The sequence below is a fragment of the Rhipicephalus sanguineus genome, chromosome 9 (genome assembly GCF_013339695.2).
Source record: "Rhipicephalus sanguineus isolate Rsan-2018 chromosome 9, BIME_Rsan_1.4, whole genome shotgun sequence".
Lineage (NCBI taxonomy): Eukaryota > Metazoa > Arthropoda > Arachnida > Ixodida > Ixodidae > Rhipicephalus > Rhipicephalus sanguineus.
The window spans coordinates 120,092,488-120,117,844 of NC_051184.2; the positions used below are offsets into that span (position 1 = coordinate 120,092,488).

A 25,357-nucleotide genomic window follows, 5' to 3' on the forward strand; every position below is an offset into this window, starting at 1 on the left:
GTATTAAAGAAAAATAGTTTTATAAATTGCAACATAAAAAAATGACACCGAATCGCCAACTTCGCAGACTATTTTTAATTGGCCATAAAAAGCAACGCACCACACGCTAGACATTTAATTGAAGTGGATGGTATTAACTTATCGCATGACTATAAAATATGCCACAAGCCAGTGAGTGGCACATTCCAAAATCCATACGAATACAGTAACGCTCTCACAGAAGCTGCAAATTCCCTTAGCATTACATTTGTCCTGTTCAAATGCTACAGTGGCTAACTTGAAGAAGTAGGACATCTCTAATTGTGCAGCCAGATATTTGTATGATTTGTGACAAAACTTTTTAGAGACCCAATTCTCAGCACTTTTTCTAAAGTCTACTAGACCTTACATCATACTTCTATTTCTTATAGATACTACAGTAGACCTTTTTTCCTTATATACCACGAAACTGTTATGAATTGGTCAAGCAGTTGGTTCAATGAGAGGATTTGTGAGTCTTATGTGTGTAAGAATACTATGTAAGCTTAAGTTATCCCCAAGCTTTCCAAGACACCCAGAGAAATGAGAGCACCTGTTTACAGCAAACACAGTGGACAGCAGAACGGGGCTTGCCATTTTACTAAGCTCAAACGTTTCTAAGGTGTAGCATTGGCACCTTAGAAACATAGAATGTCATTACTATTGGGTTCTGTTGCCTCATGAATCAAGAAAAATCCTGTTCCCTAAACAGACAGGGGTTCACATGTGATCCTGCCACTGAACCGTAGCGTATCTTTGACAGTGGTAGGCAACCTTGGAGTGCACTCTGCGCTGCTGATATTCTGCAGAAAGTGGGTTGCAGGAAATCCGATGGTGATGGGTGAACAGAATTTTATTACATATTCAGGCTCGACAAAAAGGGTGTCAGCTGTACTTCACTTTAAAACCCACACATACCTGCAACCATGCGAACTCAAAAATCTAGAGAATCACAAAACAAGTTGGAGGCATGGGGACACAATAAAAAAAGAAAGAAATGTAAAGTGAAGCTTTTAGTGACCTTGATGCAAGAATGTAAGAAAATTATGCCAACGGAACAATAAATATGGACATCTGTACGCAAATGTATTGAAACGGTAGAAATTTGACCCGATGAAGCATACATTTTGATGCATTAGCATCTGTATAACATAAAACACACGTCCATGTATTAGACACACAGCGCACATCTTTGTCTCTTAAGCCACATGCCAGTACCACCACTCACAGGAATTTTTTTTTTTTTATGTTATGCATCGTCATTAATGTTACTGTTCTGAACTGAAGAATCGAATTCAACTAGCACCACTTTAAATTGTTGCGTGAGCATCGTGGCATAACTGGTTTGGAATGAATGTGTGTGTCGCATCTCTTTAAGTGTTACTGTGCTTGGTGTAGTTGTTGATATTGCATAACAGTGAGCAGTAGGGATTGCGTCAAGAAGTACGAGACGTAATGAGAGATAATGAACATCTCAATCGCCCTCACAAAAACGTGGTCAATCGCACCGCAAGTTCTTCACGTGTGCAGTGATCAGTGCGAAAAGTGACAGCTAACAAGATGCACGCGATAGACATCTTCCTTGAACCACCGGTCTGCCCGTTTTCGAAGGTTGACGTTCTAATCTCCAGTGAAAACCAACCACGTTATCTTGTCCTGGCTGTCGTCGGAGCAAGGAAGCCCCTTGTGTGCACTGAATGAAGTAAGGCAAGGAACTCTTTCATTTGCGTTGCCGATAGAATGGTGTGGCCAGCACAGCATATCTCCACTTGTCTCCACTGTTGATAAGCTCAACCTCTACGTTCACTGGATTGACAAGGGGGGAGGGGACCACAGATGAGGTCAGTGCGTCTTATTCCTTTAGAGGCCAGTGCCCTCAACTTTCCTTTTGCTGTCCCTGGACAACCAGTATAGCACAGCAGTGGCTCGAGGAGAGACGCTTGTTTCTGGAGCCCATTAGGGATCGTGAGACAGCATTGTCGGAGGGAGGTGAAAGCGGAGTGAAAAGAGAGAGCCGCCATATTTCTTCTTCACGACTGGCGCCACTGCTGTCGTGGAACCCAGCGGCACGCACGTCCCAAGCCACAGCAAAGCAAGCGAGAGCAACTTGGAGGCAAAGAAAGCTACGCTCTAAAAACCAAACATCTTGATTTATTGCCTACCAGGGCCACAGAACCGTCATACACAGCTGTGAATGATTGCAGTAGTGCTTTTAGATGCCGCCAATCATATCGGTGCTTGTAATTATAGCACACATGTGTAATTAATTACACACGCGGGCAGGAAAGACGTGCTATGACTCGAGAAATTTTATAGCCCCCTCTAACACTTATCACGCTTCACCGCATAACATGGCACGATGGCGAGGCTAACTTTGCATGCACTGCAATATGACGTTATCCCGAGTTCCTCGTCGAGATGAAGATAACATGCTGCACCTTAAATAATGAAGGCCACACATAAACGCAGTGGCCTGCCCTCCCTGGGTAGCAGGGAAGGTCTTGCAGCAAGCTGTTGGGGCTCCTCAAGGCTGGAAAACTTTTAGAACCGCCGTCATTTGTTATTTTCAAGTCAGGTGGGGGTTAGGGATCTTTATTGGGAGATTTATGGTTGTGCCCATACAACTGGGAGGACAGGTCAGAAATTGGGAGTCTCCCGGGATAATCTGGAGAGTTGGCAGGTATGCACACACCAAACACTCGCGTAGGTGTCGTCAAAGCCAAGTTGGAGTTGAAGCTGCACTTTTAACTACGCTTACCTGGTTCACGATACCACCAACACAGACGTCCACATTTTCCGGCTTCACTCCTGCACTCTCCAGAGCTGCCTTCCCAGCGACCACAGCCATTTGTGTCGGTGTGTGGTCCTTTAGCTTGCCTCCCATGGCACCAAACGGAGTGCGCTTGGCACCTACAATGTACACTCCTGTAATTCAGAAAACACTTGATACAGCACACAGACCACACGTGCCTCTTTTCAGGCTCAGCGCCACTCACTTGGCATCTCGTCGTCATGCAGCGACAGGGGGGCTAAGGAAGTACAGTACTTACGGATTGAAACGGGACAATTTAGGGCTAAGTAACGCACATTCATTCGTTTACACCGTCTTCAATTTGGATCATATTGGCGTAATTTCGACTTGAACGCGAACATCAGAGCCAGCCTGTCTTTAGAGACCTGATTCATCGCGACACGACGTGGTTATCTCGAGCAATTTTGTATAGCAGTAATTATACTAAAAAAATCCGTGAGTACTGTACATTGACAATTTGAATGTGAAAAAGTTATTGTGGGTATCTCCCCTTTCTGCTTTTGCTGATACATACATGTAATATCAATATAATTATGACTAGTATCAACATAATTACATAATTACGGCAACCGATAAGTAGCACATTGAGATCACACTTCTGATATATTGCTAGTGAAAGGTATTCTACTTTTTCATATAATGTTTGTTTCATCAAGCAAACTCAAGCAGTTGAGGAGCAAGGTGAGATAATCCATGCCAAGAAGGCTGCAGGGAATGCAGAGGACAATAAAGAAGAAGCTGGAAATGGCAATGTGAAAAGTACTTTGCCCATTTATTGTGTGCAGTTATGTTACATTTCATATGTCTGTGACTAAAATAGAACTACACTCTAAGCCAAAATCGAGTATTTTGGGAGTGTTTCTGCCACACAACAACAATCGTCATCCACCTCGCGTGCTTTCCTCGCGTTATCACCGCGGTCGCGGCACTTCCGGTCACGAACGGCGCGCGCGTTATCAGCGCGACATAGCATTCTTGACAGGAAAGTGACGAGAGCTGGGTTTTCAAGAAAGGAAACGCGAGTGAGCCAGATGACGATTATTGTTGTGTGGCAGAAATACTCCCCAAATACTCGATTTTGGCTTAGAGTGTACAGTCTACATAGCGCCTAAGAGAGGAGGCGGGGAGACAATGACAAAGAAGGATGAGGGGACATACAAAACTACGTCAACACACAAGTTCTTTGTTGTCATTCGCCCTGCAGCAAAACATCACAAACCAATAAACTCATGCTTCCAATGCCTTGCACAACCAGAACCAATGAGGATGGAATGAAGATGACACAAAGAACACTGTGCTTTCCACCCTCTTTCTAATCTCATTAGTCTATAGGATATAAACAACGAATGTCCTCAAGTGAGTCCAGTTCATTGCTTTGCTAAATGTCGTCATTCCTTCGTTCATAAAGTATATTGGACAACCATACTTGAATGTGAGTTGCACTGTGTAATCTTGATGAAACCGACCAACAATGAAGCCAAGAAAGCCACAGGAGACATTAATTGTAGTGTAGTAATTATGACATAAACGAAAAAACAACTTTGCGCCGGTAGGGACCAAACCTACAACCTTTGGTCCCTGTCCACACACCCCGTCATGGCTACGAGTGGTGCTGGCTAACACTCGCGGCATTACGTGGACAGAAATACCCAATGAACTGGACGGGAGAACGACCGCTGCCATTGCTCAATCGGTAGAGCATTGAATGTGTGGTCCCAAGGTTTGGTCCCTATTAGTGGCAATGTTTTCTTCATTTTAATTCCTTTCCACTTATGTCACAATTTAATAAACTACAGTTGACGACAACAAATAGTGTCCCCAATACCTTCACTGGCTTCTAGTCAGTCGTTTTCATTAAGTTGTGTCCAACAAAGGAACAAGCCCTTGACCCATTCCCCTTCTTTCCTTGTACAGGTCCCACATATAAAGCCCGTGTTCTTTGCTGCCAAACAGTCACTGGTTCGTTTCTGTATTGCCAAGAACTAACACAGAAGACAACAACCTTCCCCATCTATCACGTGCATAGAAGACAATTTCTTTTAGGCACCTCACATGGTAAATCAGTGGCTGTGGTATTATGCTACACAGCATCAGGTTGCAGGTTCAGTTACTGGCTGCGCCAGTCGCACTTTCACGAGCTTATATGGAGCCAGATAAGCCCGTGAAATGTGCACCTTAAACAACACCATGTGATGAAAATTGACTCAAAGCTGTCCACTATGCATCTCTCAGAAACCCACGCTATGGTTTCATAACGTTAATATCGCAAAGCCCAACCCCACTGTACACTGAGGAAAACAATTATTCGCTGTCACTTTAAACTTATAACCTGCCGCTTTAAGCGTTTTGTTGCATCACCTTGTGCATTAGCATCCTCTTCGTCAAATATTTACCCCAGTATTCTCGAATCACCAAACACTGCACCTCGATTTGTGAGAAATGGCAGAAGTGAACACCAAGCTTCCGTGACAGTAGGTGGATATTCTTGACAAGCATAGCACCTTCTTCAGTATAGGGGTTGCATTGCGCTCAAGCCAGTGGTGTGGAGCTTTCAGTTGAGGACTCTTTGAGAATGTGTTTGAGAATGTGGGCGCAGAGTTGAAGCTGACCCCAAGCCATAAGGTATGCAGCATAGTCAATTCAGTCAGTATTGCCCAGCAAAAAGTGTTATCTTGCTCGAAGTAATTGCTGGCTACTTGACAGAGTACAACATGCAAGATGTGGTAACAGAGAAAGCTATTATACTGCATGAATTATTTAACTTCAAACTTGTAGCTGGTATCAAAGAAAAGCTATCAAACGAGATTTTGCCGTTTCTATTTTTGAAATATCAGTAGTTCCGGCCACTGATGCTTCCTGACATGCTAAATATTCCATAGTCTTGTGCCGAGTACGCCATGACAAGGAGTTGAGACAAATGCGCAATGATCACTGGAATACAACGGAAGCACATTTTCTGTGCCGTTATCAGCCACTGTAAAATGTGGCCATAGCGTTATTGCTACAACAAGCCATGCAAGTCAACTTGTAGGTGCCATAGAATTTCCTACAATATTTACTAGAGGCAACTCCGGTGCTGCGATCGCTCAGCCACCATGGGAATGATGGGTAGTACACGGATTTGCCTAACCTTCGTGCTTGCGGCTTCGAACGCACTTATGGCTTTGTTTATTGTTATGTATTGCATTTGTTTCGGATAAAAAGACTGGATCGTTGTGAACTCTGTGACCCAATTTGAAATGGTGAGCCTAAAAGGTCAAGGTGGTGACGTGGAACTGTTGAACTTTTGCTGAATTTGGTCTTGCAACAGAGTGGCTACAGGCGAAGCGGAGCCAAACGGAGCCGAAAGAATGAAGTTTAGACAAATCCGTGTACTACCCATCATTCCCCTGCTGGCTGAGGCGCCGTGGTTTGCAGCTCCCATAGACACTAGCAGCAGATTTCCCTGTAATGTATTATTAGGAAACTCTATGGTCGGTGTGCCTATTTTCAATTCTGGACGAAACTGTCTATTATCCTCTCGATGTAGAGTGATAGCACAGTGATTAATACGGTTTTGCCAGTAGTAGTAGTGAGTAACTTAATGGCCATATTGGGAACTAGGCAATCCTGTGATCCTTGAAGCAACGTTTTAGCTGCAGAATGGTAGCAGCATGGCCAAACCCAGAAGTGCGATCGTGTAGGTGCAGATGTCCGTACACCCTGCTCCTGCCACCTAGAGCACACCATGCCACCTGTCACGTTCTGCTATTGGGATTCAGCCAGCAAAGCAATTATCCTGAAGAGTCACTTTCATTCTCACCATATATGCTTGAACCTGCAACCATTGTTTCTTTAGGCTCAGGTTTGGCTCGATACGCTGCTTTAGGTACGGACTTGACCAAAGGCATTATGTAGACTGGCGGAGAGATAGTCAAAATGCAATACAACGTAAGTGTTGCCAGTTTAGGTTTGGTATTGTTTTCAATTTCGAATGCTGTCTACCAGTGCACTGATAGCACTAGCAGACTCCTGTCACTGCTAACTCAAGTCCCCTTCACCTGTCCTGTTCCTTTCGCAACACCAGCTCACACAGCAGGAATTAACAGTGCAAATACGGGACACTGAAAAACAAGCACGAGGAAGGGTGCTGACAGCCAAGTGATTATTTATTGGAAGAAACCAAGATATATACATACGAAATAAATAAATAAACATAATTATAATAAATAATAATAACAAAATAACAATAACGAGGTGCTATGTGTTGCCTTGTGAACGAAAGGGAAGAGGCAGTGCCACTTGTTCCAAGAAACACACCAAGCCCTTCACCAAGTGTGCAACATGCATTGTCTATGAAATTCAATGTCCATGCGGCAAGGTGTATATGCGACAGGCTGGGAGGTGTATCAATGAATGACTTCTAGAACATGCTAATTCATTAAAAACTGGTGCCTGGGACTATCTTGCAACATACTGTGCCAAGCATGGATGCAGCCCCAGCTTGTCAGATGCTACCCTCCTAAAACGCTACCGTGACAGGTGCGCTAAGGAGGTTTTTAAAGCGTCTATCAGCCAAAGGGTCAAGCAGTGTGCAAGTGTGCCATCTCTGAAAGTACTAGAAAGGGGAGTCCGCTGATGTCCCTTACTGGATGGAAATGTCACCTAGTCTTTGTGCATGCTAGTTTTGTTATTTATTATTTTTCTTAAGTTTACTTTCTCGGCTTCTTCCAATAAATAATCAGTCGGCACTCACTGCCCATCCCTGTGTTTTCTTTTGTACGTCTCGTGTTTGCGTTGTTAATTCCTCCTTTGAGACATGTACCAACTAGCCTGCCTCTGGCCATTTATCTAACTCAAAATATGACATGCACAAAAAAAGGTATCAAGTCAAGCACAATGAGGAAAACAGTAAAGAAAAAAAGGAGGCATATTTTCAAAGTGTTATGACAATGAGCAAAACAGGTAAGGTAATCCATGTGTCCAAAGGTGTGGGCAATACTCTCTCCACTTGACAGACAGCTTTGGCAGGAGCACGTTTACTGACGACCTGCTATAGAGTGATCGGTGCCGTAGCCAGAAATATTTTTGGGGGGGGGGGACTGACACACACGCATATGTTTGTGTGTGCATATAAACGCTCAAATCGCAACTCACCAACAGTTTCAAAGCATATGCTTGACAGTGGCTAACTATACAAAAGTTCAAATGTAAAAGCTGGCATACGAATGAGCAGGCGACGTTGGTATGTCCCGAGAGCTAAGGAGTCGAGCAGTCCCGCAGAATGCTGCCGAGTCTTCTTGTGTCAGATGGAATTGTAGAGCAGTTATTCCCAGGGAGTCTAGTTTCACCCCCTTGGCAGGTGGCATTCTCTATACACTGGCAACAAATGAGTGGGGTTTGACCAGCATTTGTTGTAAGCCGATGGTTTGAGACGGATGAGCCACGATTACAGGAGTTTTCTTCTGTCCCACTCTCGTGCCAGAGCCAACGTCGTGGCATCGTTTAGGTCGAAGCTATGTCCTGTGCAGGGGTGTGCATGGGTGCTGTTGTGACTTGGGTAGCGTGGCCGGTGTGGACACGAGTGGGCATTGTGCCCAGAGCAGTCAGCAGGACAAGTTGATAGAAGAAAATGCTTTTATGTACAAGTATTTACATCATTCAATCGCAGTGAACAGGCATCCACACTCTTCAGTGCGCCGGATTAAATAACATGGGTGGGGTCCACCTACCCTTTTTCCTCTCCATGCGGTGACCAGGATTCCAACAACCCTGCAGCACCGGTAGGTGCATAATAAAAAAGCACACCTGCACCTCAAAAGTTATGTCCAGTTGACGACGTAGGGTTTAGAGGTTGAAGATCGACACCTCAAATGACCGTTTGTGGGGAATTGGCGGCTCGTTGACCCCACTTAGTCGCACCTGGATGGGACAAGGCCAGACTGGTGAGAGGATCTGCACGGCATCGGAGAGGTGACACCGCAAGTGCGCAGAGTGCTATTGTTTTGCCCTTCCATCCCGCTCAGAAATGTTGTTTTCAGTAGCTATAAAGCATGGGAGGAATGGCGGCTGGGGCCGGCAAGGCAATGGCACAACAGTGCATAGGTGGTGAAATGTCTATGTCATTTTGTTAATAATTGTTGTGTCAAATCGGAGTAAACCTTTTACAATCCTGAATTCACCTGTCTTTGGAACATTCTTGTGTGTATAAACATAATGGAAAAAATCTACAGCGGATCCACAGCCACTATAGTCCTCCATAAAGAAAGCGACAGAATCCCAATAAAGAAGGGCGTACGGCAGGGAGACACGATCTCTCCAATGTTATTCACCGCGTGTTTACAGGAGGTTTTCAGGGCCCTAGATTGGGAAGAGCTAGGGATAAGAGTTAATGGAGAGTATCTCAGTAACCTACGATTCGCTGATGACATTGCATTGATGAGTAACGCGGGAGACGAATTGCAGCTCATGATTACTGAACTGGATACGGAAAGTAGAAGAGTAGGTCTGAAAATTAATATGCATAAAACTAAAGTAATGTGGAACAATCTTGGTAGAGAACAGCGCTTTGCGATAGGTGGCGAGACACTGGAAGTTGTAAAGGAGTACGTCTACTTAGGACAGGTAGTAACCGTGGAGCCGAACCATGAGAGTGAAATAACTAGAAGAATAAGGATGGGTTGGGGCTCATTCGGCAAGCATTATCAAATCATGAATGGTAATCTACCACTATCCCTCAAGAGGAAGGTATATAACAGCTGCATCTTACCGGTACTTACCTACGGAGCAGAAACCTGGAGATACAAAGAGGGTTCAACTTAAATTGAGGACGACGCAGCGAGCGATGGAAAGGAAAATGATAGGTGTAACCTTAAGAGACAGGAAGAGAGCAGAGTGGGTCAGGGAACAAACGGAGGTTAATGACATCATAGTTGAAATCAAGAAGAAGAAATGGATATGGGCTGGGCACGTAGCACGTCGGCAGGACAACCGGTGGTCATTAAGGGTAACTGACTGGATTCCAAGAGATGGCAAACGCGTGAGGGGGAGACAGAAAATCAGGTGGGTAGATGAGATTAAGTTTGCAGGTATTACGTGGCAGCAGAAAGCACAGGACCGGGTTGATTGGCGGAACATGGGAGAGGCCTTTGCCCTGCAGTGGGCGTAGACAGGCTGATGATGATGATGATGATGTGTCTAAAGAGATGTCGCATGCATCCTGCACCTACGATTTTCTCACGGAAACTGAGTGATGTCTTCGTTCCCAGCGCGTGCAGCACATGGTCACTTCATCGTTTTATAGCCTGACACAAGGGCACTCTAAGGTCCTTTACGTCAGTGCACATCTTCTGAAAAGGCGTTCATGTGCAGTGATACATGACAAAAAAGGTATCTCCCTCCTAGCAATGTTCCTTTTCTGGAAAGCAGATCCTACATCGACTTTTCGAATGTAGAGGGTGCTCTCGCCCACAGCGTGCACAAGTCAACAATGCAGCCTTTCAGCGAAGTCTTCGTGGGTGCCACCTAATCCCCTCCGTGATCTTATATGCACTGCTGTGGCAGAGACGTTCCCCTTTGTACGCCCGCATCAAGTCGCTAGCGCTGCCATGTTGAATCCTGGCAGTGCCATTTGCTTTGTAAATAGTGTGGTGCATTGTAGTATGCACTGTGGGCACCATCAACAAATGCCCTGTATAAGAGTGCGGTTTTTAATGTTTTCTGTCCCGCTCATTCAACGAGCAGTGCCTCTTCTTTATTTTCACTCCCTCTCCTTTTTTGTGGAGCTCATCTGAGAAACCACAGCTAATCGCAGAGGCCAGAAATTACCTAAGGAACTTAGTGCGGTATCATGTGTTATCATCACAGCTTTTCTGCAAAGGGTCCTTCAGAGCAATGAAATGGTCTTACTGCGAAGCATTGTACTGTATTTTGCCCATGTGTGAGGGGTATTAGGGGGGGGGGAGGGGCTGCAGCCCCAGTCAGCCCTCCCCTGGCTACGCCACTGAGAGTCATGTGGCACTGCCAGTTGTGAGTCTAATATGTCATAGTACACTGGGGGCCAACAAGAGAGGTGAGGCGCAAATCCGGGTAGGCTGCCCACTGTTGATTGATGTGGCCCCCTTAGCAGCATTTTACATTCTGTCTGTTGCCCCATCCTTGAGAGTGCAGCAGTTAAAGCCCTTATAAAATTATGCCAACCCTCGTCGAGGGTTAACTGAAAAGGTGCATACTGCACTTCAGCGCTACGTATAGAGGAATCGTTCTCATTTTCTGATAGGCTTGCAGAAGCTTCACATTGCCGAGTTTTGCCCATCTTGTGAGACGACGTCAGGTACGACGGAACGATTGTTGTATTTACAGCAAAGGCGCGCGAACCAAAAACCGAACACCGGCGATCCAACACAATGATGATGATCGCGATGATGTGTATGCACAAGTGAAGATGATGACCGACACAGTCAGCGCTCACACTATTTTCCCCCTTCACGAAAGCGGTCAGCAAGACGTCCATTTAGTAAGGGTACGAACGCCGGATATAGGGCTTCAGGCGAGACACATGGGTGATCTCGGTACCGCGACGGCGGCGGTCCGAAGCCGAACTAACAGGAGTGACGCGGTAATTCACCGCAGACGTTCGTTCAAGCACGGTGTAAGGACCCAGGTATCTGTGAACGAATTTTTTCACAGAGCCCCGGTGTGCGAACAGGTGTCCAGAGGAGCACTTCGTCGCCTGGGTGGAAGGACACAACTCTACGTGTCTCATCACAGCGAACTTTCCTCTTGGCCTGAATGGCAGAGGTGTTGGCGCGGGCAATTTCACGGCAGCGGGCGACGCGGGCAGCGAACTCTTCTGGAAGGGACGCTGATGGGACAGAGGGCGCGGAGAAGAAGCTGGTGTCCAGAACAAAAGACGGTGCACGGCCATACATGAGGAAAAATGGGCTGTAGCTTGTAGTGCGCTGTATGGCAGTATTGTAGGCAAACGTGACGAAAGGCAGTATTGTGTCCCAGTTCTTGTGATCGGGCTGAACATACATAGAGATCATGTCGGACAAAGTTCGGTGAAAGCGCTCGATGAGACCATTTGTCTGCGGGTGATATGCCGAGGTGGTCTTATGGATGGTGTCAGAGGCCTGTAGGACTTCAGCGAGGACATGAGAAAGAAACGTCTTGCCACGGTCACTAAGGAGAACTCGAGGGGCGCCGTGGCGTAAGATAATGGCACGCAGGACAAAGTCTGCGACTTCGGAGGCAGCACCAGAAGGAAGAGCTGCCGTCTCAGCGTAGCGAGTTAGGTGATCTACGGCAGTAACGATCCAGCGATGACCGGCGGGTGTAAGCGGAAGAGGTCCGTATAAATCTATGCCCACGAACTCGAAGGGAGCGGACGGGCACGGTAGAGGTTGTAAAGGGCCGGCGGGAAGAGATGTCGAACGTTTTCGGTGCTGGCATGACGAACAGGACTCGACGTACTTGGAAACACTAGTGGAAAGGCCAGGCCAGAAGCAGCGAGCCTTGATGCGATCGTAGGTTTTGTGAAAACCTAAGTGGCCAGCCGTCGGGTCGTCGTGAAAGGCTTCTAAAACTTGGAGTCGAAGTGAGCGAGGGATGACTGGGACCCATCGGTTACCGAGAGGATGGTAAATGTACCGAAGGAGCGCTCCATCGTGAAGCTTGAAACGCGCGAGCTGTCGTCGTAAGCGGCTGTTGGGAGCACGGGATGAGCCAGTGAGCCGATCGATGATTGTACGGCAGTATGTGTCTGCACGTTGGAGCGCGGCGATGTCTGCGGACTGAAGCAAGTCAGCCGGCGCAGTGGGACTTGATCAGACTAAGGCTGGTCATCGGCCTGGTCGCTTCGCTGAGAGGTGGCCACACAGGAGGTAGGTGCGTCATGGTTATTTTGCGACAGCGGACAACGCGACAAAGCGTCGGCATCTTGGTGTTTCTTACCCGACCTGTATGTGACAATGTAGTCATACTCCTGGAGTCGGAGCACCCAACGGCTGAGGCGTCCTGACAAGTTCTTCAGAGAGGACAACCAACAGAGCGCATGATGGTCTGTCACGATCGTAAAACGGCAGCCGTACAAATAGGGCGAAACTTTGCACAGACCACACGATGGCCAGACATTCTTGTTCAGTGATGGTGTAATTCCGTTCAGCTGGAGAGAGAGTGCGACTCGCGTAAGCCAGTACTTGCTCTTGCGAAGTCTGGTCAAGCTGCAGCAGGACAGCGCCGATTCCATGCCCACTTGCGTCAGTGTGTAAGATAGTAGGTGCTGTGGGATCGAAATGGCGAAGAACTGGCCCGGACGTGAGGCATCGCTTGAGGGTCTGGAAAGCAGCTTCACAGTCATCCGTCCAAACGAAGGATGCACTTGTGGTCAGAAGTTTGTGAAGAGGTGCTGCGATAGTGGCGAAATCACGGACAAACCGGCGGAAGTACGACGCTAAGCCGAGGAAGCTGCGAAGGTCCTTTAGCGTAGTGGGTTTAGGAAAGTGCAAGACAGCGGCCACCTTGTCAGGATCAGGTTCAATACCAAGCTTGCTGACGACGTGACCCAACACTTTGATGCTGCGGCTCGCAAACCGACACTTCTTGGTATTGAGCTGGAGACCGGCTTTGGCTAGACATGTTAGTACCTCGTCTAGACGTTCCAGGTGTTGTGAGAAGCTAGAGGAAAAGATGACGATGTCGTCCAGGTAACAAAGACAGGTCTTCCATTTTAAGCCCCGCAGTACCGTGTCGATCATTCGCTCAAATGTGGCTGGGGCATTGCAGAGCCCAAAAGGCATCACATTAAATTCGAAGAGGCCATCAGGTGTAGCAAATGCGGTCTTCTCTTTATCAGACTCGTGCATCGGGATCTGCCAATAGCCAGATCGCAAGTCGAGGCTTGAAAAGTATTCAGCGCCCTGTAAGGTGTCAAGGGCATCGTCAATCCGAGGCATAGCTGGATATACATCCTTCCGGGTAATTTTGTTTAGTGCCCTGTAATCAACGCAAAATCGTACGGACCCGTCCTTTTTCTTAACTAGGACAACAGGAGAAGACCAAGGGCTTGCAAATGGTCAAAGAGAATACATATTTCCAATATTTGACAGACGGCGTGCATATATAAACAGAATATATGCAGAAGGTGAAAAGCTGTCCGATACTCACAAACAAGATTAAGACAACACAAAACAACTCTCCGACGCCTTTCTCTCAGGTAACGGAATATTGTACACACAGAAAGATGCTGCCTTGTTATTTTCGTTCGTTAAGAGTTAGACGGCGGCCACACCTGCCGCCTAACCCTCCTGCTTTTGCGGGCACTCTTTCTTGGTCCGCTTTCGAACTGCAAATGACTTTCACTGGAAACTTTTAAAGAACATTGGACAAGCAAGTGCCTAGGACTCTTTCCGACGCTTCAGGGGGGATATCACGCACAGAGGAATTGCACGGTATCCAAATCAACAAACATTTTATTCATCAGGAAGCAGCAACGAGGAAAAACTTGCGATGTCCTTCGCTAGTACCGCGACGTTCTTCATTGCCCACAGCTGCCTCCCAACGTATCTTATCGCTTTGCATCCGGGTCGGCGGGACACGCTACAGCGATACACTTGACTAAATAACACACATCACAGTCACAAAGTGAAATTTAGCGACTAACATGCGGCGGATGTCGATCGATGCAGGAGAAAAAAGCACTCTCAAGTTTACCTCGCAGTAGCGATGTCATCTCGTTGCGGCGATGTTTTTCAGTCAAACAGCAAACAAGACGCTTTCGTATAACATTGGAGGTCAGCACTACGCAGAGTTCACTCGGTGGGCTGGGTCGCACTTCGAGAAAGAGAGGAATCGAAAGCAAGCACGGAGTGTGACAACTGCTGTGACCGGCGAACAATCCGCCTGGTGCGCCACCGATGGCGGCGCTGCGAACGGCGCTCCGAGGACGCAAAGGCGGGGATTCGGCTTTTGTCGTCTGCTAGGTTCTGGCTAGAACACATTCTCGTTATAGTTCGCTCGCGTCACGCGGCGTTCCTCGACTACTAGCTGTATTTTATTCTACTGATAATTCTTTAGATGGCTGCTAGCATTACAGGAGGTTAAGAAACGTGAACATTTAACGTATCTTCTATATACCCACACCCACGGCGGTCAGGATCATGCCCCCGAGTACGTGTGCGTTACTCACTGGGCTGGATGGCGTTGAAATAGCTTAGGTTAAAGCGCGAACGTCCCGCCAAGCGAGCTCAATAGAGTCTGCGCTGCTTTGGAAGCGAAGTGTGATCAATTTTACGGCTTATTCGCAAAAGTCAGCGTTATGTAAACAGACTTGAACGAAAGTCCACACACGTACAAAAAACGTTTGCCGACAAAATAAAATTGATAACTTAATTCATCAGCGGGTTATTGCGGACAACTAGAGTAGATTGGGCGAGTTGGATGCACATTAAAACTTGTTACATGCACTATCGGCTCCGAACGAAACGCCAGCAGTGGTGCACGTGGTGCAGTTCGCACAGATGGTTAGAGATAGATACGCTCTTGCGGTTTGCCACTCGTGAGCCAGATTCATGCTTTGGATTGCGCAGTGCTGCCTAACCAGTTGTGCGCATGCATGTCAATGGTGATGACAGGACGGCGCGCAATATACACGTATATGCAGATTGCAGTTCTGAACGCGCCCAGCTGTTCGTGTTTCATTTGTCACCGATAGTAGGTACAGCTTAATGGTATACCGTAGGAAAAATAGGCGAATATGTACAGGAAGAGGAGAAAGAGAGCTCATTCCCACCATTCTTTTGGCCCCTTTGGCTGGTTATATTTTCTATTCTTTACCGCGCGCTACTCAACAAGACTGAATAATTAAAAGGTGAAAGCAAGCTTACATGCTTCATGAAACGCGAAAATTGACCATCGCCGTCCCGCGTCGGCAGCGTCAGCACGAGTGATGCAGAAACTATGACATGTGATGACGTCATCATGGCATCACAGGCCGCCAAAATTTGTGACGTAACGTCATGTAACATGATGACATGACATCGTCGCTTTGCATTGCCTTCGTGATTGGCCCACCAATCACGGTGGCAATGCAAAACCAGGTGATGTGTGTAGAGTGTACTACTTGAGCGGCGCTTCATGGATGGATGGATGGATGCTATGAACGTCCCCTTTATAACGGCGCGGTGACATGTCTGCCACCAGGCTCGAAGAAAAAAAAAAAAAAAAACCTTCCTTGTTTTATGTTGGCCTAATACCTTATCTCCATTGATTAAATCTATGTTATTATACCAAAAAATATAAATTCACGGTCCATCTCAAGGCAGAATGACCTTATTTCCCCCCATTATTTATTTTTGTACTTTCTCTAACCGTCTCTTACTTATTTCTATCGCGGACGTGTTCAGCTTTCCATTGTTGTCCCTAAAACCCAAGGCTTCCTGTAGACTCGTGCCCACACGTATGCCTGGGTGAATATCGCCACATTCAATCAGTACATGTTCCATCGTTTCCTTAGTTCCCCCGCAGCATGTATTGTTGTTCTTCGTTACTGAATCTCGCTTTATAACTACGCGTTCTAAGGCAGCCCGACCTTGTTTCAAACAGTAAAGCGCTTCCCCTTGAATTATCATAAAACCTTTCCCTCCTTATTTCGTTTTTTCCCTTTCGGTCAGGGGCGTAGCCAGAAATTTTTTTCGGGGGGGGGGGGGGGTTCAACCATACTATGTATGTTCGTGCGTGCGCTCGTATGTGTGCGTGCGCTCGTATGCGCTCGTAACCCCCCCAACCCCCCCCCCCCCCCCCCTTGGCTACGCCCCTGCTTTCGGTAGTTACTCAGAGCCGGCTTCTTTTCCATCGCTGTCATCCAATAAGTCCTCTCCGCCTCTCTGACCTTCCGCTTAATGCTCCTTGTTGCCATATCGCCCGCCCTGCTAGCCGTATATTTACTGGTGAGCCTCCTAGTTCTTTTTTCCACTGCGTGTCAACGCTTTTTCTATACAAATACCTATATACAAAAGCCACCATGGGAACGGCGCTTCAACCACCCAAGCAACATTTCATCCTTGGCAAGTGTCGGCCTGACGTAGCTGGCCAACTGCACTGTCGTTGGCCCAACCTTGGCACCCAATGTAAGGCCGGTCTCGGGGATTGACATCCTCACGTGGGCCTGCGTCGGCACCCAATGTAGGCCCGTCCACCGTGGCCGACGAGGCCGAGTGCATGCCGCTCGCGGGTTGACCACGGTTGCGGACGTTTCTCGCAAGTATTGCTCTGTTTTTTTTTGTTCGTGTTTTAAGGAACGCATCAATTGTTTTTGTGGTGTGTTGGTGCACGCCGTATTTAATGTCAACGGGCAAATTATGCACATGTAAGACGCTTTCTCTCTTTAGATGTTTATTTCGCAATTGTATATATAGATGCACTAATTTTACATGCAACATTGTTTGCACGGAGCGTTCGCATCAGCCCTTGTACAACGCAACCTTACAGTCTCGCTGCATGACAGCGCTGACATACATATAAGACGGACGGCATTCCTGTTGCATCGGCTCCCTTCTTTCGGCCAGTTCTCGTGCTCTTGGCCCTGAAAGGGACCGACAACTGATTTTTCTCGACCCAGTTTTTTACGGCGCGACAGGAAGCTCGCCCTTCGTAGCGTTTGTAGCTGCAGTGGTTTATCCGAAAAACACGTAGTTATTTTATAAGGACTATTTTTCGATCTGAAAGGCTCCAAACACGCATGAAGGCTTGCTCCAGCAACGCTGAGAATTGATAGCGATGCCACCAGCCCTTGTGAAAGCTGTCGTTGTTCTGCTTTCGCAGGAGTTACTGTAACTATGCTTAAAGGACCCCTGACAGCAAAATTTTTGTTGGTGACTTTTTTACTGTAATTTATAGCTTTGGGTCTGGTAATCCCTAAGTTAAATCGTAAATGCTCTAGCGTATCGTATAACTAATTCTAGCGTAGTTAATTGTGACCATTTTAGCGTCACTTCAAAACGCCCGCCTAAAAACCACAAGAAACTAGCGACCCATGCGGGGAGCGTCAAAGACCACGTGCACTCAAGCTGTGGTGACGTAGAAAGCGCGGTTTTCAAATCGGGGCCCCGCGCGCGGTAGAGATTGAAAGTATGTGGGTGCCTCGGTATGGGTTAAACCTGTTAAGCGCGTGACCCCTCACAAAAACTACCTCGAGAGCAGCCCGACAACAAAGCGAGAGGGGTGCGGAACAATAGGCCTCGCGCCCCGCAAACGCACGCCGCACGCTTCGACACAGCAAAGAGAGTGAAAGCATGGCTGGCAGTCGGCTCCAAACACACTCAGAGATCGTCGACGTCATTGTTACTAGCGTATCGTCACTCAGGGTGATTTTTGTGCAATGTATCACACCGAACACGTAGCACTAGTGTCGATGTTGCAGGGCAGCCGATTTTTTGTTTTTTCTCCTACGCTGTTTGACATCGAATTAAAATAACTTCCACGCGACGGATGCCGTTCAAATTTGACCAGGAAGACCTATGCATACCAAGCGATCGAATGATGGGCACATCTCGATCTTGAAATTTGATGTCAGTGCTCCTTTAACCACCTTTATTTTGAGCTTTCCAACCATTTTTGAAAATAGCAAGCTGTTACAATGAGATGTGTGGCTTTATACACCTTCCCGGTATTTGTACAGCGTTGTGTGCGCCTGCGCCCAAGGTTGCCTGCGCCTGTGTCATGGATGGCTTGTCCCGGCGTCGTTACTCTCTCGATACACGAGCCAAGCCAAGTAATCGAAAACGTAACTGCGCATATGCACGGCCGCACCGAGTCGCAGCGCGCGTCATTTCTGAGACGAAGTGTAGGTAGCAAAACTATGTCGCTCCAAAATCTTAGCGACCTGGAAACTGCGTGCACGGTTGCATGAGCACGCTGAAAAGTTGCTCAAGACGCGCTGACGAACATGGGATCATTACGTCACGCGAAGGCAGCGCCACTTTAATGCATACTACTAACGCAGATGGAGTAATACCTTTGAATATAAAGAAACGAACAATATTTCAAACTAACAAAAAGAGTCGTCGACCGCGTACAGCAATCAACGGTCACGTGGCCCTCTTCATCGGATCATTCATGTTTTTGCAGCCAGAGGCGCCACAGGTCATTTTCGCTACTTTCAATTAAGAAATAAAAATATAAATCCATCTCTCACGAAAAAAAAGAACAGGGTTGGTTTAATTCAGTGCAACGGACAATCTTTACATCAGTGGAGTCAACTCATTTCATATTCTGGGCAGTTGTCGGTGTGAACACGTACGCAGATGCGACGTTTTAGCGTCATTGTTTAAACAGCGCAAAAAGACGAAGACACGAGAATGAGGACCACACAGGACAGGCGCTGGACCTGTGTGGTCCTCGCCAGCGCCTGTCCTGTGTGGTCCTCATTCTCGTGTCTTCGTCTTTTTGCGCTGTTTAAACAATGAAGTTAAACCAACTAGCCCAATTTTACACACTGTTTTAGCGTCGATCGAGATGTTTGACTTGCATTGTTCTTCTGTCGGGAAAAACTGAAAGAAACAACAATGAATAATACTGTGAGAAAGGTAGACTATACTTGACTAGTTGCACAGTCATGTCGCGTTTAGAAAGTCTATTCACACAACTAAACAAAATAATTTTGTCGCTGCACAAATAAGAAAAACACTGCACTTACAATAAGTGCGATTGTGCTGAAATTCCGAGAAGTACTTCAAGCTCCACAGCGCACAAACTAGAAAATATGTGGGGACAAGATGGACCGAGGTTTTCGTTGTTAATTGGCTCGTAATGGCACTGGAAAACAAATGGTACAACAAATAGATTAATGAGAACACAATCTTACCTTCAAAGCGGCCGCGGCCGGGCCAGTCACATATTGTGCAGTCGGCATTTGCAGTACACCTGCGAACAAATTCAATGTGAAAAGAGATTGCGTGAGACTTTTGTAACCAAACATGCATCTTACCAGAGTTCTTTTCAGTTGGCAAGATCAGCGCAGCACGCTATCCACACAGTACAGTCCTTGTTGCAGTCTTTTCCCTAGAGAAAAGGGCAAAATATGTCACGGTCTTACAATAAGATGCGACAAATCAAAAACAAGAAAAATCTTCCATATTTGCCCGTCAACGAAGTCTTGGGTCCACGGACAAATATAACCGCCCAGATAGCACACATGGTCTAGAAAACGTTTTTTAGGGATAAATGGGATTAAATTTAAGTCCCTAGATTTTTCCCTGTTCTTTCTTAAGTACCGACAACTATTGAAGCGCCGTCGACGAATCTCATTGGCTAACACTCGTTTTCGGTAGCCATGTTTTTAGCCATGTTCTTCCTAACGCTTTTCCAGCACCCGGTGAAACGCGATCCCCCCTTCACTAATGACAGGGGGTTGACGGGAGGAGAAAGGCGCGTCGCGCTAGCATATTGTCCGCTGAAAGATGCGTGGCTAATGTACTTGGACCACGACCTACTTGGACGCGCATGGCTTTGTAAATCTTCCACGTTAGGAAGAAAATGGCGTCGGACGCCAGCTGCGTGTGAGAGAGGGCCGGGAAAGGAGGCAGTTGTCGGTACTTAAGTAAAAAAGAAAGATCTAGGGACTTTAAATGGGATAAAACGTATTCTAAAGCAATTTCGACGTCGTGTTGGATAACGTCTAGAAAACGTATTTTTTAAGACCATTTTGGTTTGAAACGTATATTTCAAGACGTTTGTTCGATTCTAAACCAATTTCGACGTTTTAAAAATGTCATAGAAAATCCGTATTATATCCGTTTTTGATAACGTCTAGAAAACGCATTTTTTAAAGACCATTTTGGTTTGGAACGTACATTTCAAGACGTTTGTTCGATCCTAAACCAATTTCGACGCTTTAAAAATGTCTTGTTCGTGACGTCTAGAAGACGCACTTTATAAGACGTTTTGTCGCCTAGCAGCGGACAGCGCGCCACTTGGCCCATGCAGGCATGGGCATGCATGAACCACCGCAAATTGAAATTTGAACTCGAGCCTGCGGACGCCATCTCTCATTGCGATAAGGAAAGTAACGCGCAAAAGGATGAAGGCGTATCAGGGGCGTAGCCAGAAATTTTTTTCTGGGGAGGGGGGTTCAACCATACTTTATGTATGTTCGTGCGTGCGTTTGTATGTGTGCGTGTATATATGTGCAAGGAAAACTGAAAAATTTCGGGGGGGGGGTTTAAACGCCCCCCCCCCCCCCCCCCTGGCTACGCCCCTGAGGCGTATGGTGTCTATATTGCATCAGCAATAATGAAGACTTCAAAGTTCGTTAACCAGTAAATTTTACGTAATTTACTGCAATTTACTCGCAGCGATAACCGTCTAACTTCCGCACGAAGGCCTTAGCGCTGACTGTATCCATCCGCGCGGCTGTTGCTTCTGCAATGTCAGTTAAGCTCGCCGATTTCGCATGGGCGGTCGAGCTCACCGGTCATGCACTCTTTTGCTATATTTCGCGCTTGTGTCGTGGTTCATGGAGGCTATAAACGCAGCTGTGAAGAAACTATACTTCGCTGCGTGTTAAACTTGTGGACCCGAATGCAAGTATGTCTCTGTGGAGGGACTGTTACGCTGACTGACGGTTAGAGTCCCGTAAGATTCTCTGCGGAAGAATTCCCTCATCAGCTTGCGCGCGGGACGCTCTCGTAACTTCCTTTCTTCTATGCTCGAGGGACGGGCGTGGTTACTTTGATGTGCGATTAGTTTTCTGTGGATTTGCGGATACTGTAAACCACGGGCTTCTGTCATTTTTGAAGGTAAGTTCATTTTTACTGCATTTGCGCTCAGCATTTGAGAACTATGGCAAATGAAAAAGTGTGTTCCATTGCATCACGGGCTGCACGTGCGACATGTTTCAGCAGCACGTGACTGCGGAATTTATTGAGCATACATGATAAAGCTGTCGAAACGTAAATGCAGGTCATGGTTTCCGTTCATGTTCGAACGAACATGAGCGAAAACCGTATTAAATGCGAAGAATTTCTTAGCGAAACTCTCGCACTTTGAGCGTCTCTATCTACGTATCTATCTATCTATCTATCTATCTAGCCGCCTACGTCTGGGTGCTCTCGTGATCGCCTCCTTAACTTGGTGTAGACCAAAATTAGCGTGGGAGGTTAAGAGGACTTGACGAATATGACTGTGTGGTCATGACATGAATAACGTGAAAATCCTGTCGCGTGCGTCGTGAAACCCTTTCCTCCAGACACGTGTGGCACATACCCGTTTACCACCGGCCGCGGTGTATGGGTATGCGCCACAGGTGACTAACAGTTTACATCTACCCAGGAACGGCGAGAACAGACGAATAGAAAGAATAAAAATCAGCATCCAAGCAGGAATCGAACCCAAGCATTCTGCGTGGCATTCAGGTATTCTACCCCAAAGCCACGCTAGGTCTACAAACTGCTTTAGAAAAACAGCCTACGCAGGTGTAATAATGGTGCAACGTCAGTTGTTGTGGTGCTGGGTATCTAGTTTTACAAGAAAGCAATAAACACTACATATATAGTCCTACAATACAGGCGTCATTGATTAACGTCCGTGATTCCAGTGTTGGCTGTTGGCTCCGCTTTTATAGCAGTCTAATAAGCATTACATTTGTATTCCTATGATTCAGCAAGCTATATTGAAGCATTGCTCGACCCCGGAGGAATACATTAACGAAAGTTACGTATGATATTCACATCATCGCAGCGTAAAGTGCATTTAGTCCGCCAGAACGACGCAGCGTCCTCTTCATTACTTGCGAGGCTGGGCAATGGCGTCATGCTGACCGAGGATGATGACAGATTGATGGACAGCCGCTTTGTAGACTAGGCTACGTAGGTCACATGCGCCCAGGCAGCCTACGAATCCGACAAGCGCCATCCACTGATGTTGGTCTACGTAGCCCTATCCAGGCCTGGCAGCCTCAACGGCCTAAACATCACCAACGCGATGGGTGACTTCAGATTCCGGCATGTCGCCGGCTCTATATACAATCGATTTGTCGATGAAATGACCGAGGCATCCACCATTTCTAACAGCTGTACTGTAACTCATACTTCACTACACATGGACACCTCGCCACCGCGATCGCGACCGGATCCGATAAGTCATGACCAGCGTCTAGTGCTCACTCCTGGCGACAACTTTCTGTGGCAGCACAGCTAAAGCTACGTGGGCGGAGCTTCTGCACATGTGTTACTACGCCAAGTAGTCCGCTCGCGGGCGATTTCGGTTTTGGTTTCGCGAGCGCATAAAACATGTGCGTTTCCGCACGAGTATTCATGACTCATGATGTTATTTGTGAATTTATGCAGATAGTTTATTCACAGATGTAGTCGAAATCTACCACATGACTTTATATACATAAGCATGCAGCACAAATACCTGGAATCGTTGCTGAGCTCTTCTGCAAATCAAATTATATAACGCTTAATGTGCTAGCGGTTCAAGTCCACGTGCAAAGCGAGCACCATTTAGTATTGTTTACATTTATTTTATGGGAAAGCGATAGAATATTTTGTATTGCGAAGGAACGCAGGAATCAGCTTTATTAAAGCGGTCGGTTTTACTTTTCAAGGAAAAAAGAAAAGCCACGGCCCAGCAGTAACTGCGCAGTTGGAAATCTTACGCAAAGGTAACGAGCCATTTTCTGAATTTCGGTGCACACAGGGTCGACATCGTCGTTTTCCTACATTTGGAGACGCTAAAAATAGTCATGAACGCGTCCGTTGCCGAGGCAAAGCTGTGCATGGGTGATTTTGTCACCGTAAATCGCTCTCATTCAAAACGCCAAAACGCCTCCCGCCGTAGACCCCGACGGGCACGGCGTTAGACGCAATCTACGGTGCGACTGTATCAGTAATATTAGGCAACCGAAATACCGACCATGTATGCAACGCATTTTATGAAATGGGCCATTTATTTTACGTACTGTTTCCAATCGCAGTTTTGCTTTCAAGCGGCTCTTCTTGCTGAAGACTTGCAGGTCGCCGTCGTCAACGTCAAGGAAGCTATCGCGATGAGAGACCCACTTGCGATGGTGCTATCACTTGCACACTTCTTTCTCGGTGATAGTACTGGCAAATCAACGAAATAATTCACAACGAACCGCTGTCTTCGTTTCTTTCTGGTCGATGAACACATATCACCTAACGAACACGCGCTTACGCTCACTTGCAAGCTTCGATGTGCACCTGCTGCAGCCGAGCGACGCCATCGTTGTTTAGTGGGGACGGAAAACGTGACACGGACACCAGAAAACCTGAAAACTCGAAAGAGAAAAAATCGCAAATCCTTTACGGGATTATCACCCTTACTTTCAACGCAAGCAATCTTGAACGTAATACCTATTCTTTTCTTTTTATGTTTTATTTTATGCTACGTATTCTACAAAAGCTAGCGTTCGCGGACTACATACAGAAGCGGAGTAAAAAATTGCGTGGTTCGGTTGCGTAGCCTTGGCTGTGCTGCCACAGAAAGTTGTCGCCAGGTATAATCACGGTGATGAGACGTTGTTCAAGAACTGTTAGGAACCCTTCCACATATACACACGGGCTCGTGAAAAGTGCGTGCTTTCTCCACGATAACGGACAAGACTTATAAGCACTATATATCAGGTTACCGCTTCCGGTCTTGGTAATACCGACGTTGCCATTGGCAGCGTTACTCAACTGTAAACAACTGGTTTATAACACATATGCTACTCTTCCGCATATATGTGTGTGTATAAATTTATACAAATCTTTAGCATCATTTCGTAACATTTCGCTCAGTAAAAAATATTATGCCACAGTCACCTTCCCGCCGCATGCTTCGCATAACATCGACTTCCACGGTACGTGAGATCTGCCGAATTTTAAATGCGAAGCATTTCTTAGCGAACTTCTGCGACTTTGACCGTATCTATCTATCTATCTATCTATCTATCTATCTATCTATCTATCTATCTATCTATCTATCTATCTATCTATCTATCTATCTATCTATCTATCTATCTATCTATCTATCTATCTATCTATCTATCTATCTATCTAGCCGCCTACGACTTTGTGCTCTCCTGGTCGCTTGGTTAATCGAATGTGCACCAAAATTGGTATGGCTAACATGACTGTATGACGAACATAAATGACAAGTCATAACATGAAAATCATGACACGATAATGTCATGTACAGCATGATTTACATTCTACGCTCATGGTGCGCTGGCGGCCGTTTCGCTAGCTTGATATACACCAAAATTGGTATCTTGTGACGTGACTGTGTGAAGAACATAAATAACACGAGTTAACATGAAAATCATGACACGCATGTCATGTACAGCATGACTTACGTGCCACGCTCATGGTGCGCTGGCGGCCGTTTCGCTAGATTGATATGCACCGAAATTGGTATCTTGCGACGTGACCGTGTGACGAACATAAATAACACGAGTTATCATGAAAATCATGACACGCATGTCACGTACATCATGACTTACGTGCCATGCTCATGGGGCGCTGGCGGCCGTGTCGCTAGATTGAT

At 46.6% G+C, this 25,357-nt stretch overlaps 1 protein-coding gene across 4 annotated transcripts in view; it reads right to left on the reverse strand.

The window, feature by feature from the left end:
- LOC119406082 (3-ketoacyl-CoA thiolase, mitochondrial) overlaps positions 1-14,717 on the reverse strand; it is a 60,843-nt gene extending 46,126 nt beyond the window's left edge. For 3 of the 4 annotated variants that reach the window (XM_049419298.1, XM_049419299.1, XM_049419300.1), the window contains exons 1-2: positions 14,522-14,679; positions 2,777-2,943 (exon numbers count right to left, since the gene is read on the reverse strand). In XM_049419298.1, coding sequence (XP_049275255.1) covers positions 2,777-2,943; positions 14,522-14,540 — 186 coding nt within the window. In that variant the 5' untranslated portion in view covers positions 14,541-14,679. Of the gene's footprint in view, positions 1-2,776; positions 2,944-14,521 lie in introns of all 4 variants that reach the window. The other variant, XM_037672941.2, reaches the window with a different exon arrangement.
- Between the last annotated feature and the right edge of the window lie 10,640 nt (positions 14,718-25,357).